Here is a 17,479-nt window from a genome sequence, read left to right as displayed (position 1 = left end):
CAACAATTTCCACTTAAATTATTCAAAATAGGCAATACATACGGGAAACTCAGGAGCGACAGATGACTTTAGTTGTTCTTTTGCCAGATAATCCATTTTTCTTTTAGGATCAAGCTAGAAAAATATTCAAAATACATTAAAACAAATTCACTTGAGCCGCCAACATCTCAGAGACAAAGTTAAAGTGGAACTATGATCTTCGTGTTTTCTTTCATTTAAGAAAATTTGACTGCGTGGTGTGACTGTAAAAAGAAAAAAATCAATTCGAGGGACTATTTATCTTTTATGGAGGTTTAAAAATGTCATTTTTTATTGCCGTTTTGTTCCACGGCGTGTTTGAGAGCGTGACGTAGATAGGGTAATCTGTTCACATCTTCAAGCATGTGTTTGAATAACAAATAGTTGGTGAAAGTGTTTTCTCGTTGAATTTCAAAGGTAATTATGCGAAAAAGGTTCGTGGCAGTTGGCTGTAGCAATTTTTCAGACAAAAAAAAAGGGGGTATTTCAGTTCATCTTATACCATTTTTTGGCGATGAGCGTGTCGAAATTTCACCGGCCAAATCTCTCACGAAAGACGTTGATTTTATTGAAAAGCTGTCAAATAAACAAATAAATATCTCAAAACCTTCGCAAAACTGCATAACTGTAGTATTATTTTATAGATGTAAACACGTTTCGGAGCTGAAGTGTTACCCTATCTACGTCACACTAGTCGCGGTTTCCGGTTTTTAGAATAACGTTCATGGTACAAGAACGAATCGACTTTAAACGCTCACAAAACAGTAAAATATAAAAAAATTTCGTTGGAAATTTTGCGTAAAACACTCTCTGTGTTATAAAGTTTTACATCATAAAAAAATAAATAAAGTCATAGTTTCACTTTAATAAAATCGGTCAGAGTTACATTATTTCATTTTGTAAAAAAAACAATTTCAGTCAGTTAATAAAATGTTGTTGCGTCATAGTTAGTGACACGAAAGTCCCCGCGGTTATTGACGTGAGCGCGGTTATTGACGTAAAAACGTAACGGTTGGTGACGTCAATGCGTCATAGTTAGTGACGTAAAACGTCCGGGATCTACTACAAATCATCATGTGTCAATGAGACTGGATGCATGATGTGATACTTTACTCACTCTGGTATCTCTCATATGCTTTGCTTCTAACACTACTAATTTAGCATCTTTTCTACAATATGGTGTTTTCATCAATATAGTAATGCATCCAAAATGATCCGATGATAACACTATAAAAAAGATTTCAAACACAAAAGCGTCAGTAAAGTGAGTTGGTAATTCATTGTTAATACAACTCCATTAGTCCGTTAACAACTGTTACTGTAATGGGTTATATCTTAATAAAGTGCACACAAAAATAAATAATAAGTGTTGTTACATTTTCTTCTTTTGCTGCATACCAACGATAAATAGACGTAGTCGACTAAATCCAAAGAGAGACCATCAGCAAATATACCATCCCAAAGGGTTAAAATATCTTCCATCGTAGTAAACTCACGACCATACAACAATCGTACCCATCGTCTAGAATAAATCAACCAGAAAAACGATATAAAGTCTACAAAGTCGTTCTCGATGCAAAGTACAATCTTAACACACTTTGCATTTTCTACGCCTTTTAATTTGTCCCTTCTAAACAAACCCCGCTAAAGTTTTCTCAAAACCGAAATTCTAACAATGTTTTAATTGCTTCGTGTACTGGCTACGACTTTGAAATTAGAAGTTTGGAACTATTACATATCTTGTTATATTAAATACATTTCAAATGAAATCATAGTTTATTAATTAACTTAATTAACTTAAAATAGCTCATTGAAAACATTTCTGATTTCTTTTTGAATAATTTCGCTATATTACTGGAATAAAATCAGCCGTATTACTGGAATAAAATCAGCCGTATTACTGGAATAAAATCAGCCGTATTACTGGAATACGCGATAAAATTAACACTTTGAATGATTAAATGATAAATGATGTTGCAAAAGTTGGAAAAGGACAATGGATAGCATCTGACTTTGACCAAAAAAGAACGGAAACATTATATAAAAACACTGAGTATCTTATTTATTTAAATTTTCTTGAGGGAAAATAAAAATTTCATTAATTTACGTTGTTGTTAGTTTACTCATTGAAAATCTTGAATAAACAAGACACGCTGTTTACCTCGGTAGCATTCAATAAGTGATGAATAATATTAATTATAAAGCATAATCCATGTGGATCCTATAAAGCGCAGTATACATAACAAAATTTATATAAAGCGCACATTCTCGAAGATTTACTCAATATTCACGTCTGAATTGCATATACATTTGAAAGCTACACACTGCCTCTCGCGCCTTCCAAGATTCGTGGACTGATCAATGGTTTTGATATATAACGCTTTTCGAAAAGAAACGGGTGCTCCAGAGTAAGATCCTTTACACAACCGGCATTCAAATGTCATATGATTTACCGTAAAACAATGATTTCGGAAACTTTCCATGACCTTGACAAAATGTCTTAAGAATTTCTGAACAAGACAACTATAACAAAGTAAATGGTTTGAACCCGGGAGTATCGTTACATGTTTGTAAATGTAGATCGTCCAGGTGGGTATAGTCTCGAGAAGGACTGTTTTTGTCGTTGTTGACTGACGTCAGGACTATAACAACCTGGACGATCTACATTTACAAACATGTAACAACTATAACAGCCAATAACATTTCGCCACTCGTCACAATGCAACAGCAAACATCAAAAACCATCAAGGTAATTGCATCATTATCGATAATATATAGATAAACTATTATCTTTCTATAGTTCTATTGACGAGTCTGCATAATATACAAGACAAGAAAAAGTTCAAGTAATACGTACAAGCCATAAAGTTGTGGTTCAATATTCATATCTCGTAAATGGTTGTAAAGAACCGTATCATATTTTTTGAGCATATTTTCTTGTATTCGATTAAGTTTTCGCACGACAGCAGTCGGCTAAAGAGAAACGAAAAAGTTATACAAGAAATTCAGAGAAGCCGAGAATCATTGCTCAACTGACTGGTAATAACGGTTGCTCCTCCATAAAAGGGACAATACTAGGATCAAATGTCTGCAAAGAAAAAATTTGTTTAGAGGAGGAATATCATAGATTAACATGAAGATATGGAATGCTACTGAAGGGATTCCCAACTACCATGGCTATTTTTCATTCTCTTCCTACTGTCGTAAATAACGAAACTCGCACGAATCTTGGTTAAAAACAGCATGAATGTCTGCATGTTTGTTCACATAGCGGGAAAATAATAAACAAGAAACGATGTACAATATTCATAACAACATGATGGGAAGGTAGTTTAAAACATACTTGTTAATGGTAAATTTAAAGAAAATCCTACCTGCTTAGATGGAATGGAAGGTAAGTCTCCTCGTGCATACCACGGCTCAATAACGTCCATCAAACGCTCAAATAAACAGCTGAAAATTGCAACAACACACATTAACCCTTTTATACACAACGTCCAACATATCGGACCATCACGAATTTCGAACAAAGCCCTTATGAGAAAGTATTTGGTAGGAAGGGGGTATATACTCTAGTTTTTATAAGATGTTACCCGGTCAGCTTAGTTTAGATTAGATTTCGGTGGCTCCCTTGTGGGTGTCGTTGGGTAAATATGTCAGACTTTTTAATCGAAAATAAATCGATGCAAAACTCATGCTAACTTACAATGCATCACTTTCGAGGAACTCGGGGTTGATCAAATTCTTCATTAGTTTACTAAAAATAATAAACAAAAGAAATATACGCAACAAGAAAGTAAGGAAACTTTAGCCTAAAACTGATCATTAAACTTAATTTTGATCAAACTAAGCCACCGGATTTTATTGCAATTATTTTAGATGCCGCAACATAAGAAATTCCATTAGGTTTATCTAACCAACAAGATGATCAAGCTAAAATATTCTCGTGTTCTGCAAACTATTGCTTTTTAGCCTTGATGTCCCTGAAGATTTGGACCATTGATTCAAAATGGAACCCCCAGTTCAAATCTGCAAGCTAATATAGACGGAGCAGTGCAAATCAGCAGGCGAATATGAGCCTATGGGGTTCAAATAAGGCAGCAGGTTTGGTTTTTCGTATTCGGACTTTTCTCGCAAATTGTAATGGATTGTGTTCATTTTGTCCCATTGTATTTTTATAAGTAACAAAGCGTTATGAAACCATTCTCATACTATGATTAGGTAAATCAATTTATGAAAATAGGTAATTGCCAATTTGGTAATTGCTTATTTGTTTAATGCTCATTTCAAATGGTAGATTTTTCGATTACAGCTCATGCTGTTATTTCATATGAATAGTGATACGACTTTTGCCTTTACATAGTTCTTTAACTCCAGCTCTTACCATGCTGTTGTATAGCTAAGACATGGAAATATTTTCATTGAATTTTTTTAGTCTACGTATTTTTCAACATGAATTATTTTAACGTGTTTCTTTTTGCCAAAATTCAAAATATGAAGTCGATCGTAAAAAATATGCTCAATAAGTGAAAATGTAAACCAAACAGCCGAACTCCGATCTTCAACACACAGTACAAAAATATTCTTAGTTTCCAAGCCTCGAACGCTAGCCTGATCTCGTCACTTACTTGTCCGAACTATCCAGAAATTCATATACTTCCGAATCATATTCCAATACAAACACGATAGGAGCCAATATTTCATGCATTCCCTTAAAAAAAAAGTCAGAATGAAAACAAACAGGGAAATTTCAAACCAACATTTATAACAGCATCATGCGAAAAGATGACATGACACGTGACAAAAAAATGAAACTACATCAAAAATGATTGATAAAAATCTTTGTACAGAAACTCCTGTCAGTTTAAATCAACCAATCAATCATCAAATGCTACATCTCAACTTCACAAAAATCTTAATCAACACGAGATTTTTAAACACAAGATTTGCCAATATGTTTTTGTAAAATTTGTCGTCTAAAACAATTGTACAATGGTTTACAACGTTTTTCTATTTACGAAAAAAATCGTGTGCATGTAAGAAATATCAGCAAAAAATGCTATCATTTTTATATGTAATTTCTCGTGCATTTATAAACATATCTAAGTATAAGATCTCGTACATTTGACGGTAAAAACATACTTGTTTGTAGCCAACGTTAGGATTCGTTCTTGCATAACAAAACAAAATATGCAGCAAAATGTCTCTAGAAAAGAATTACGTAAGTTTGAGAAACAACTCCAATATAAAAAAAATCTGCTATTAAAGGGCGAACGCAGACAACACGTAATGAAGAGATCTTCTACTGATGTAGAACTCTTTACGACTTACTTTATTTTTTTAGATTGGAAGTAATGCATTCCAGGAAATCTATGTATAACAAACAAAAGTCAAGCTTTTTATTATGTAGCTATAGCAATACAATCATGGTTTGGATATGGTCGAATATACTAACAGCCGATCAAGGTCTTGATGAATTACTTCATGTAACTTTTTATCTTCGAAGTATTGAGTCCAAGGACTCTGCAAATGTACTATAATGTATAAATTGGTTTCCCAAAAGCATAAAGTGCATTTTTATTATAAAATTATTTTTATAGTTTAATGAACAAGTTGTGTATCTTTCATTTGCATCTTTTAACTTACATCACTTTCTTGAGACAATGGATTAAAAACTTGTACATTTTCTTTACTCAAAACGTTAGAATATGGATCAACGAGCAACTGAAAAATCAGCAAAGAAAAAAATTACATTACATAGAAATTTCATTACAGTTTTAAATATTTCATACAAAAACGTTTCATTATGTAAGTTTTTTCTGCTTTTCAATCCTCTCTTATTTGGCGAAGAAAATATTTTTACTGATTATGAACTTTAATAAAACATTTAATAAATTATTTTGGATATTTTAAATTGAAATTTGAAAATCAATCAAATACTTGTGACAAGCAAAACGTGTTACCTTGGACTTAAGGTTTTTGTATGTTTTTCTTGACTCACTAACTGCATCTAACCAACAATTTGAATCCTCAGGAAGACACTCTAGAAAGATCTAGCAAACCAAAATACATTTAATAAAGAGAAGGTTAAATCCCAACATGATCAAATTACAGTACAAGGGAGTATACTGTATGAATATCAAAAAATGTTGGGATCACTTAATGTCCCAACACAAACACGCTATACTAAATATATTATATCCACGATGTAATTACCATTATTTACAAGTTTTAATAACAATTTCAAAAAAAATCAGCTACAAGTTTCCTCTTAAATCCCAATTTAAAATTTAACACATTCACTTTCAGGCTACATAGAAACAAAATATTTTATTGCTTCCAATTTGATCATTATCTTAGAAACTTCAACTGTCATTGTGAGAATTTAAATCACATTCTGAAACTCAGGAATCAGTATTATTAGTAAAGAAAAAATGTTCATACTCAGTCAAGCAACCTTATACCAAACTATATGTATGGAACCTAGATGTAATCAATAGAAAACTAAGTTGACTACTCAGACAAAAAGTAATATATATCCTATTTCATCATCCATAGGGATACAGAAAAAATAACTAAACATTATACTGTAAGGATATCAAGATACCATAAATTTCAGACTCTGCTGTCTGTACATAGCACAACACAACACAAAACATGTCATATATTACACTCTGTGATATCTTATCTTAGATGGCGAATAAAGACTCTGACAAGCTAAGCTGATAATGAAATGATGGAGAGGAAAATTGGCTGTGAAAGAAACAGCTGCAGTTGTTGTGCACAAATACAACCAGAATACAATTGCAGTGAAGTGGAAGATAAGACTGTGTGTTGCTCAAAAACTTCTGAAGAAGGTAAAAAAAAACAAGAATGGTAAATGACCCGAGTGGAGATAGCTCAATTAAACATCTTTGGAAAACATTCAAGAAGTTCAAAAGTAACATTGCATAGAAGTATTCAAAACAGCCATCTTTGTTGTATGGAATTGTATTGATGGCCATGAAACATATCGACTGGTTACATTATTGATAAATGTCTTAGTACCATAGTAATCATTGCTTGCTTGTGTGGAATAAATGCTTGAACAATTGCTGAATGTAACATGAAAAATGTATACAACTGTGAAGAGTCATAAAATACAACATTTCTACAAAATTATAGTATTTAGGGACGACCAAGAACTTTTGCACAGTACTGTGTATATCATATATTATCAAGACATATGTATGTCATACATACACTTGTAATCATATCAAATGAAATATTATCATGTATGGTTATGACTGATTTCTACAAAGAATTGTTCAATACACATACCCTCCAACATACTCCACGAAATCTAGTACAATCTCTTAATCTGCCATCATAAGCAAGATTTTTTAGCTAAAATAATAAAATTCAAAATCAACTATCGAGAGAGTACATATATTGTCATTATTGTGTAAAATCTACAGAAAAAAATGCTACACAATTTTGGCATGTGATTTTCAAATCATTTACTTGTGAAAAACATATTAAAGTAATTGCATGCATTTTACCAGTACATTAAGTTTAAATAAAACATGATATTTGAGCATGATATTTGAGCTAAATGTCCACAAACAAACTAATATACTCACTCCCTTTTTGAAATTTTCACATCCGAATAAAGTCTGCCATTCACACCTACAAAGTTTTACTACAATTATGATTTTGTGTTAAAATGGTAAATAGCAGCTCTTCATCTGCATGGAAAACACGATTACATTGGACTGATATTTACAATGAGTCAATCACTAAAGAAAGCCTATTGGCCAATTTGATTAACTGCTTTCAAATTATGCACATTAATCGGCTCATTATTCAGCAGTACTGATAAATTGGCTCATCCCAATAAATAATGTTGAAAGACACACAGAGAAGTTTTTCTGCCTTGGTTTGAATAATCCTGGTAATATGATTTTGAATTCAACTCCACAAAGATATGTTATCTATAATAATAACTTGATTAAAGTTTTTCAAAGTTGGGTATATTTTAGGAAATCACTTCTTAGATTTACTTTGGCACATTCAGCAAAAAGACAAAGGAAAAAATATGATAAGTTCTTTTCTAATGTGCCTACAACATACAGTATATCATAAGAAAACATCATTTTGGTCAGTTGCAGAGCTGCCAACTTTGACAAGTCTGAAATAAGAAGAAATTTCCTAATAACCTTGAATTAATGGTGATATGAAAATATAATGGGAAAAAATACTGTTTAACATCACCAGTTTCAACATGCATGCTTCTGTTCATAGTCTTAACCTCTAACCAATTAGCCACAAAAACATTATGGCACGAAACACTTGTATGGTAGTTGAAGGATTCTGCATAAATAAGGTTGTCAGATGTTCTAATCTCTTGGAAGAGTTTCAAATTTGCTGTAACAAGGACACTATTTTGAATATTTAAGTTTTAGTTCAGCAATGAATCAGTGTATGATAGTCTAATGGAACATTTTAGCTCCCTGACGGAGATAGCACCTTTCTACAAGGAGACTCCTGGCAGTGAAAAGATAGTTGGCAGGTCTGCAGTTTTCCTTACTTCAATTTAATCCCAAAACTTTTGATAATGCAGCCTTTAAAATTTCTTCTGGCAAATACCATTTGCAACAAGTGTTTCATTGTTTCATCAGCAACCAGTGTTTTCCCTTAGCTATAAGATATCATTCATAACACACATACGTACTCTAAAGTGTCTTTCGTCACAGCAGGTATGTACATGTAACGTTCATGTTCCTGCAGTTCTTCATTTTCATTTGCAGGATCATTTAAGTCAAACTCCCCAAGTTTTGCACTCAAAGGATCATCCATACCAACATCTATAATGGCAAAAAATCAAATGTCAAGTATATGTTCATAGTCAAGATTTACTCATACCACTGCAATTTAAAACTTGTCATGTTTTTGATAAAATTAGGTACCAGCTATACATCATAATACATGTCAACGGTCTGCGAAGCCAAATTATGAAATGATATAAAGCACTGTAGCTTATATTTAAATAATATAATCCATTTAAAATAAATATTGCTAAGTACATCACGTATAGAAACATTGTATGTAATAACTATTATATCAAAGTAGATTAAACATACAAAATTGGTGCTTAAAACAATGTTGTAACAGGAAATACTATCCGATTTTTTGCAATAAATTGATCAAAAAATTGGTCACAGGATTGGTAAGTAAGCCATTGCATTGATTTTCATGTTTACCGAAAACATTGCATTCCTGCTTTGCAAGTCAAGACAATGTGAACTTCCAGCGAAAGTTTTTATCACTCGATTCATTGCCGAAGCACAGTGCACTCTTCTTGGTCTTCTCGTTATTTCATAATTCACTCTGTTTCGATTCTTATAAAAGATTCGTATAGAAGTACTTGCAGCTATTTCATACCTTTTCGTCGACTTGCTCTTGTTTGAAACTCTTCGTACGTTGAAAAAGTGCCAAACTCTTCTGGAGCTTCGTCAATTTCTTCAGCAGATAATATATTTGATGAATATTCATGTTTTATTACTTCAGTCATATTTGATCAGAGTATTTTGATTCACCGAACCGAATCTCCATATCGGCCAATCTCCGCAATCTCTGTAAAAAATGTGACTTGTGTAGGATTAATATATTATATGTAGTATAAAATAACGTAAAGTTAAACATCATTCCAGCGATGCCTCATTAGCTCAGGGGTTAGAGCACTGGTCTTGTAAACCAGGGGTCGAGAGTTCAAATCTCTCATGGGGCTACCATTTCTTTTCTATGATTTTTTCCTCTCTTCAAGTGCTCTAAAAGTAGATTGTTTTGCCTTTTAAAAAACAATTGATTTTTTTGTACTCTTTAGCCATGATATAACTTTCTAACTATTTTCTCAATATGACAAAATGAATCAAAGCGTGCAATTTTTAACTCGAGTGACTCGAGCGTGGCAGCGCTCCTCCCATTACCGAACGCTTTGACACAGTCACACAGCAATGAATAGTTTCTTACGACGTTATGAAATATTTCTTGACTAAACCCACTAAACCAGGTATTGACGAAGCGCGTTTGCTTCTCCCCTTCGTCAATAATGCAACATTTGTTTTGCTGTGTTTGTATATCTAAGTTACAGGAAAAAAACTTTGAAAATCTAGCCAAAGAAGTAAAGCTGAAAATGACGAGCACTATTTATCAACACAAACTCTGCAAAATAATGCCAACACAGTTGCCATTATGTTTTACTTATAAAAATTTCTGGTCCTTCATCATAGAACGGGTGCTTTCAATAAAACTAGTAATTGTGGTAAATTCTTCAAATGGTGCTGAATGCTAGTAGTCAAGATCGCAATGTTTTCACCATTGATCTTCACTCTGCACAAAAAGTAACATTGTTGTGCCTGCCAGTGGGGTTAGCAGCACAACTGGCTACCCGTGGCAAAAATATCAAAAGGGGGCCTCCTTCGATAAACATATTAAAATCTATAACCACCACAAGATAATACCATCTACCTCCTTAACCTTATTCTAAAAAATAAAGTAATAATTTATATAGGAATTACTGTAATCATAGTATCAGCTGTAAAGAACGCATCAGTCGAGACGCTAAGAGGTTACTCTAAATAGAAATTAATACAGATTGTCCGAGCTCGCAGTTTTAGGATGTTCGTAAGTTTATGCTGAGGAATTTTCCTTGTTTTAATCCACTGTATAATAATCTTTTGATCTGACAGGGCCCCCCTTAGGCCAGGGGGCCCGTGAGCTCACCCATCTGGGCCCATAGTAGGCACGACGCTGGTGCCCGCATCTTTCAACTCTTGCAACTACAGTTTTAATATGATTGTTTTAATATGACTGTTTAATGTAATTGTTCAAGGTGTAAGATAAATCAACCAGATTTTCCATGTTGTTCACTCCACAATTTTCACAATTACATTGGAATGACAGCCTCTTTTGGTCGGTACATGATCTTCTGCTTCTCTTTTAGTCCTGTTTTCTTCAGTGGTCTTTCCAAAATTCTTATTGTTACTTGGGAGTGGTACGAAGATTTCTAAGACATTCACTGTAACCAATAGCAGTCAGTAGCCACTTCTTTGATGCATGTAGTGATTTCTCACATTTCTAACTATATTACATCGTCACGTTTAGTCACGAATGTGTACTGAAATATACACGATATAGCAATAGCATTGAAATGCAAATGCGCTTCTTTTTTCAATTGGAAGAATACCACAACTATTCGGTTGATATCTAATTTACCGAGGATTTGCAGGAAATTGCGCTGAAAATTACCCAAACAAATTGTGCGAAATAGTTATGCTCTCAAAATTGTTTTTACAGAACAACTTCCCAAAGCGAATTTTAGTCATATCTTAAAGGTGAAAATTTTCAAAACGAGCAACAAATATTATAGTTAAAAATATTAAATTTCTTGCACGCCACTTCAACTCAATCTACTAGATTTTTGTACTAAAACAGCTAAAATCAACAATTTTGCGCGCGCTTGTTGAGAGAAGCTCACAGTAAATAAAAAAGTTGTATGTTAAGTTTTTCCAATATCCATTTCTATTAAACTGAATCACTGTCTTGCATACGAATCGCATTCTCATTGTACACCTCCCGGCCAAAAAGATATTGTGAGGTGGCGAGCAAAAGCGAAACAGCCGTGGATAGCATTACGGAAGGATAAGTTTTAAAAAGAATAACAAGAGTGCGATCATAAGAATGTTGTCTTATTTACTATTTACATTTATTCCATCATTTTTACTGATAAAAAAGTATACATTAACTTAGTTTGTCCACTTTACTTTATATTTATACAGCTCCAATAAGTAGTTCACCATTTTGACAAATGCTAGTATGGATCCTGAGGCGGGATGTTCGTACACTGTTCAGCTGAAACTGCATTTTAGATTTTCTTTTAAAACGTATAAATGACTTGTATATTCAAAAATGAAATTGAAAACCCTGAGTGTTGTATGGTGAATGTGGCAGGATAATGACATGCTTTGATAAATACAGCATTTACTCTAAACCAGTTACGAACAACCGGCTCTAGGCGTTCAAATTTGACCGACACTACTCTAGTTTTCATTGTGCTCAATGAAACAGTTAATTTTTGAAAAAGATTTATGAATTTGACACAGAAAAGCAAGACTGTCTTTCAACAACTTGCATTGGCCAGTTTAGCAGAAGTCAAATGTAGAATTAACTTATTCATGGTAGAATTTAATTCTCTATATACTTCAGCATTACGGTCTTTAGATATGCAAGAGCAAATGAAATGCAAAATTTTCCATGAGAAAAATTATACTCCACCGCACGTAGACGAAATCAAGTTAAATCAATTGGTTTGGCATACTTTACAACGATAAACTGCATTAACGATTTGCATCATCGGCGTCAAGCTCACATTTTAAGTTTAAGGCATGTAAAATTTTCTTTTAAATGCCTTGATGCACTCTTTTTACAAATGAAAATCCTTTTCACACTGGAATTGTTAAGGCGCAGAAATTGTTGTCAACCTACATGTGCCATTGACTTGATAACATGAGATTGTTTTATCAAAGCTCAACATTCTGTGGACTCAAGATTTCTCTAATCCTTTTCAAATCCAACCAAGTGCGAAAATTTACATTTTTATACTATAGCATGACTGAAAATCCAACCACGCAAAGTATAATCTCTTTCTGACGTACGTTTAGTCAAGGTCGCTCAATAGAGAAAAGAAATCAGGTATGGACATTTCAACGCACATCCATTTTCTGCTATTCGACGCAATCTTTCTTTTATAAAATTAAACATAGGCAATGAGAAACACTAATGTTGACGGTAGGATGTTGAAGGTTGATCAAGACAAGAAATGCTTCATTTGATCTTCCCGTGAGATACATATGTCGTTCATGTTTCCCAAGGAAAGATAATGCAGGAATTTAAAATATAGTTTAGTAAATAAAAATGCCAAGTGTAAAGTACAATGACGGCCAATTTTAGATAAATCAAAATCATTGGTGTCGTATTAGCGGTAAAGGTTGCATTAGGCGGATGCATGAGGACGTTGATGGTGAAATAGGAGTAATGCCGTGAGCCATTTGATGACAAATGTTGTGGATTGAGGTATCTGTGAGAGTGCAATATACAAAGATGCCAAACATGACTAAATAGGAGTGATGTCGTCTAGCAGGACAGGACATGCCTCTACATATGATTTGCAGTAAACTAGTGTGACGTCGTGTGTGCAAGAAAGTACAGGCAATATTCCTAATATATTTACTTTAGGTACGTGTCACGTGATTCCTTGACCTTTCACAGCGGGAGATCCATTTACTAAGCCCGGGATTTGATTGGGAATTTGGTGTATCGGACTGGTCAAAATGGTATCAACAGAATTACTACAAAACAAAATGAAAATATAGGAAAAAAAGTTTGTACAAATATTTTTACTACTACAAATATTTTTTTAGAAAACACAAGTTAATATAAGACAATTGAATATAACTAAATGATTACCTTCTATTCAGGACATTATTCGTTTGACCGTGCCGATTGATTGACAAACGGGAAGTAACAGGAATTCGACTATTTGAAAGTGCTCCGATTTTGTTATTCCCTTTAAGTACGTTATTTGTTAAATTGATATTCGTTGTTGTCGAAGGGAAGTTCAATGCATAAACAGCCTTCACAGGAGCAGTGGAAAATGTGTTTCGACTAGCGGAAGAATTGCCTTTCCATAATAAAGATGAATTGTTATTGCTAACCGTAGGTCCATTAGTGATTACATCATTCTTGTCTCGTTCAACGGGCGAAATATCATCTGTACAATCGGAGTTTTGGTGAACACCGTTGGATAAAGAAGAATTGAGTGTGAATGTTGAAGTAGGTTGGGTTGAAAATGTTCGTCTAATTTTACGACTAGGTCGATAGTCCTGAATATCGTTATGTTCTTGTTTTTCTATTGCAACATCTTTCACGCATTCATCAAGAATGGAATCATCATGAGCCAAAGTTATATCGATTGAAGATTGCATAAATCTAGGTTTTCGAGGTCGGTAGTGTCTCCTAAATGGTAAAAAATACACTTCAATCAGGAATTTTGTGTTTTCAATATTCAATTGACTTGATACGCTGCCCTGAGACGTTATAGCAGCATTTATAAGAGATTGGCTGAATACACAATGTCATATCGATTTGTAAGAGGTATAAAATCCAATACTCGAATTGTATAATTAGACGAATTTGTTTGACATAATAGAAATGTGGCACGAAATTCAGAGTTGAGGTAAGGCAAAAAGACGCAACTTATTTATCATCTGCACATGTAGGAAAAGTTTCCAAAGTTTCGACATGAAAATAATCCAGTTGTGCGATTGGGGGCAATAAAGTTGTAATATACTCTACAGGTAAATCGTTCGAAAACTACAAACTCAATTGTAATAAATACATCCTTTTCTAGGTTTCAAAAACGCAATTATCAATGAAAATATATGACATTTCAAAACTTCTCAGTTTGATCAGACAAATCATTATTTTTGTTCATTTATAAAAAAGAAAAAATGTTTAAAGCATACAAACCAGCTAGAAGGTTTCTGTTCATCATTATAACGATCTGATTCGTAAAAACTATTTCGCAACGATACTGATGAATCTAGAAATGATCCAAGTTCTTCTAAACGATCATCAAGGGAGGAACTTGTACGATCGATCAGCACCCTAATTACAATAATACATTTGACCATACACAAGTGGTGAACCTAAAATGAATCTTTTTAGAATATTTTCTTCTCCCAAAGCTTTTATCAACATTTAAATTTGTCAATATTTACAAAATCAAGACATCTACATCGTAACGACTACATCACGGTAATAATATAAATAGAGGTTGGTTCAAAAAAAATTATTTCCTCAAACCTTCCCCCTCTTCCTAAACGTCTTCTTGCATAACCGAGCAATCTTGAAGGTCTAGATAATGACGTCAATGTGTATCTGTAGCGCGGATGTCCGGGACATTCCCAAGGCCAACTACCTTCGAGTCGAGGCTAAAAAAGTTGCATTTTCATAAGCTTAACAAAACTTGTAAGACTGCATGAAGTCAAAGTAATAATGATCGGTGTCTTAGCGGAGGATATTTATTACTTGTACTCATTGGAAATCATTTTTAAATTGAAAAAGAAAAGCTACTGACTGGCACCTTCCACATAACAGTTGTCAAACATACATCATTCACAAACTTTACATATTAGGTATTAAAAAATTGGAAACGAAAATACATATTCGTACACTAATATTTAAAAGATAATTTCGTGAAAAAGAAATGAAATCAACGCGATAGTTCACAAAATATCACAGTATGTACACCTACCGCAAGGTATCGACAACCAGGCCTTCTTTTAAAGGAATATATACCATCTGGTTCATCTGAATCATCATCTGGTTCGAGAGGCAGTTCAGGCTAGGTAATGCAAAAAGTCACATGCATAATCAAAAATTTTCTAGGGATATCACACAATTTACTTTGAAAGTCGTTCTGTACATTAAGTAACGCCACGTTGTTGAATCACGTAACTAAGGGAAACGAAAAAAGAGAAGCAAATAAAGACTTACTTGATTGTACGGACTGCCAATATTTTGAGGTGTAAGTCGTTTTTTCCTGGAAGATAAGGATATAAGTTAGACTAAAGTTGACCGGGCAACAGTGGCGTGCTGAGAAAGTTTTATCAGAAGAAGCCATTAATAAATATACACCAAAAAATTGGCGTCCTAATGTTGCTTCAAAGTTGAAATAATATTATCGTTTTTTCAATAACGATCAGCAGTTTTATACATGGGCCTTGATTGATTCTGATGTGAGACTTCCAAATGTGGTAATAATCTGCTCCTTATTCAATAACATTAGTCGTTCGATTTAATCATTATATAAAATTAAAAATAAATTGTCAATCATGTTTTTAAATAAAGAATCTCTTGTGTGGTAGCAAGTGCAATGCATTTGGAAAAAAACCGTTGGAAATTTCTTGCATCAATTTATCGCCTATGAGCGCTGTAAATACATATCTTTATATACAGTAACTTATCAGCAGAAATAACAGATTAAAAATTCGGCACCTATATTGATTTCTGCATCCGCCCGCACGAAATGAAGCATTTCTACACACCCCACTGTTGGGCAAGAACCAACATTTAAGTACGTATAAGAAACAATGAAAGTAGCGAAACACAGTCAGTATGAAATACCTTAACTCGGCCAAAACATCTCTTCTCAACTTAACATCCTCTGTCTAAAAATTAAAAGACGATGCCATTGTAAATATAAAGTTATAAAATCCAACACAGAACAAAGCATTTCCAAATAAAGTTGCAGTGCTCCCCACCTGGCTTATGTAATGCAAACCTCGGAGACGTTTGTGAGAACTCTCGAGCACGTACAACCCTCGATCTTCGGTTTCGGGCTTGCACTGATCAGCTCTCGAGTTCTCCCAAAGGTCTCCTCGATTTGCATAAGGCTGTGCAAATACAGTAAACATCTTTTATTTGCAAATAAATGTCACATGAGTTGTGTGACTAGTGTCCTACCGTTCGTCTTTTTCATGTGTTTCAGAGCCAGAAGAAACACGATTACCAGAAGCTGCTGTTGTTCCAGTGTAAATAGGAACATGATTGTGGTCTTGAATTTTCAACATCTCCAAACATTGAGTAAACAATTGTCCATCAAAGTCGCCGCATTTGTATCTGGAAGAAAAAAAGCAATCATGAAACGATGTTGACCGGCAAATAATGGCTACTGACGTGAACCTATTATTGTCGATTTCAGTTAACTTTTCAAATGGCGGTTGCCAAGTTATTTTCTAATGTTGGCAATTACATTTCCAATTATGGAATATTCGATATGAACTTGTCAACTTAAGTTCACAAGTTGTGTACTTGAGTACTGAAGTTGTGAAGTACTGGCATACGCGAAAGGTCTGTGGTGTAGGCAAGTAAAAGCTTAACAAATTGTTCACTGATAATGGCAGATGAATTGGAGGAGTTTCTTAATAGTTTCAAGGATAAAATTGGGCAACAAAGTCATGAAGTAATAGAAAAAGCTTTGAAAGAAAATGAATTTTCTTCACGACTGTCGCTGAAACTGTTAAGGAATGAAACCCTTGATCATTTTTTGAAGAATACGAGCTTGCGCTTGGGACAAGGAAAATTTTAGAATTTCGTCTCGATTTGCTGCGGGAGCAGTCACCGTTATTAAAATTTTTAAAATCTCAATCGAAAAGCTGTCTTGACGTCACAATAAAAATAAATGTATAAATTTATAATGTTGCGTTTAGCTATCTGAAATAGGATACATGTATACCCGCTAAACGTTCATTAGAAAATCGGCGAAGGACAATCGAAGACTCAATTCATCACAACAAACAAGAGTTGGAAGAGATGAACGTGCAATTAGAATCAATGAATTTAACTGTTCCTGAATTAC

The 17,479-nt window shown here is 33.8% G+C and overlaps 1 protein-coding gene, 1 long non-coding RNA gene and 1 other non-coding gene across 4 annotated transcripts; 1 reads left to right on the top strand and 2 right to left on the bottom strand.

The window, feature by feature from the left end:
- Positions 1 to 519: 519 nt before the first annotated feature.
- Positions 520 to 9,611, bottom strand: LOC124440220 (TBC1 domain family member 5-like). Of its 2 annotated transcripts, XM_046990546.1 has the most exons (16): positions 9,442 to 9,611; positions 8,732 to 8,864; positions 7,641 to 7,686; positions 7,339 to 7,404; positions 5,982 to 6,071; positions 5,665 to 5,742; positions 5,474 to 5,541; positions 5,350 to 5,388; positions 5,161 to 5,224; positions 4,647 to 4,729; positions 3,725 to 3,775; positions 3,393 to 3,471; positions 3,056 to 3,106; positions 2,876 to 2,991; positions 1,395 to 1,540; positions 520 to 594 (listed from the first exon to the last, which is right to left on the bottom strand). In XM_046990546.1, exons 1-16 carry the CDS (start codon positions 9,569 to 9,571, stop codon positions 584 to 586), a joined length of 1,251 nt encoding a protein of 416 aa, XP_046846502.1. In that variant the 5' UTR covers positions 9,572 to 9,611; the 3' UTR covers positions 520 to 583. The 2 variants fall into 2 exon arrangements, with proteins under 2 accessions (XP_046846502.1, XP_046846501.1); XM_046990545.1 differs by lacking the exon at positions 520 to 594 and having other exon boundaries at positions 1,175 to 1,540.
- Positions 9,612 to 9,714: 103 nt separating this feature from the next.
- Positions 9,715 to 9,787, top strand: Trnat-ugu. Its single transcript has one exon. It is a non-coding gene; the product is annotated as a tRNA-Thr (tRNA).
- A 3,978-nt stretch (positions 9,788 to 13,765) lies between these two features.
- Positions 13,766 to 16,351, bottom strand: LOC124440238. The gene is made up of 6 exons (XR_006946622.1): positions 16,246 to 16,351; positions 15,616 to 15,661; positions 15,374 to 15,463; positions 14,923 to 15,050; positions 14,587 to 14,724; positions 13,766 to 14,073 (listed from the first exon to the last, which is right to left on the bottom strand). It is a non-coding gene; the product is annotated as an uncharacterized LOC124440238 (long non-coding RNA).
- Between the last annotated feature and the right edge of the window lie 1,128 nt (positions 16,352 to 17,479).

The sequence above is a fragment of the Xenia sp. Carnegie-2017 genome, unplaced genomic scaffold (assembly GCF_021976095.1).
Source record: "Xenia sp. Carnegie-2017 unplaced genomic scaffold, XeniaSp_v1 HiC_scaffold_2, whole genome shotgun sequence".
Classification (NCBI taxonomy): Eukaryota; Metazoa; Cnidaria; class Anthozoa; order Malacalcyonacea; family Xeniidae; genus Xenia; species Xenia sp. Carnegie-2017.
This window is presented reverse-complemented; position numbering and strand designations above follow the sequence as displayed.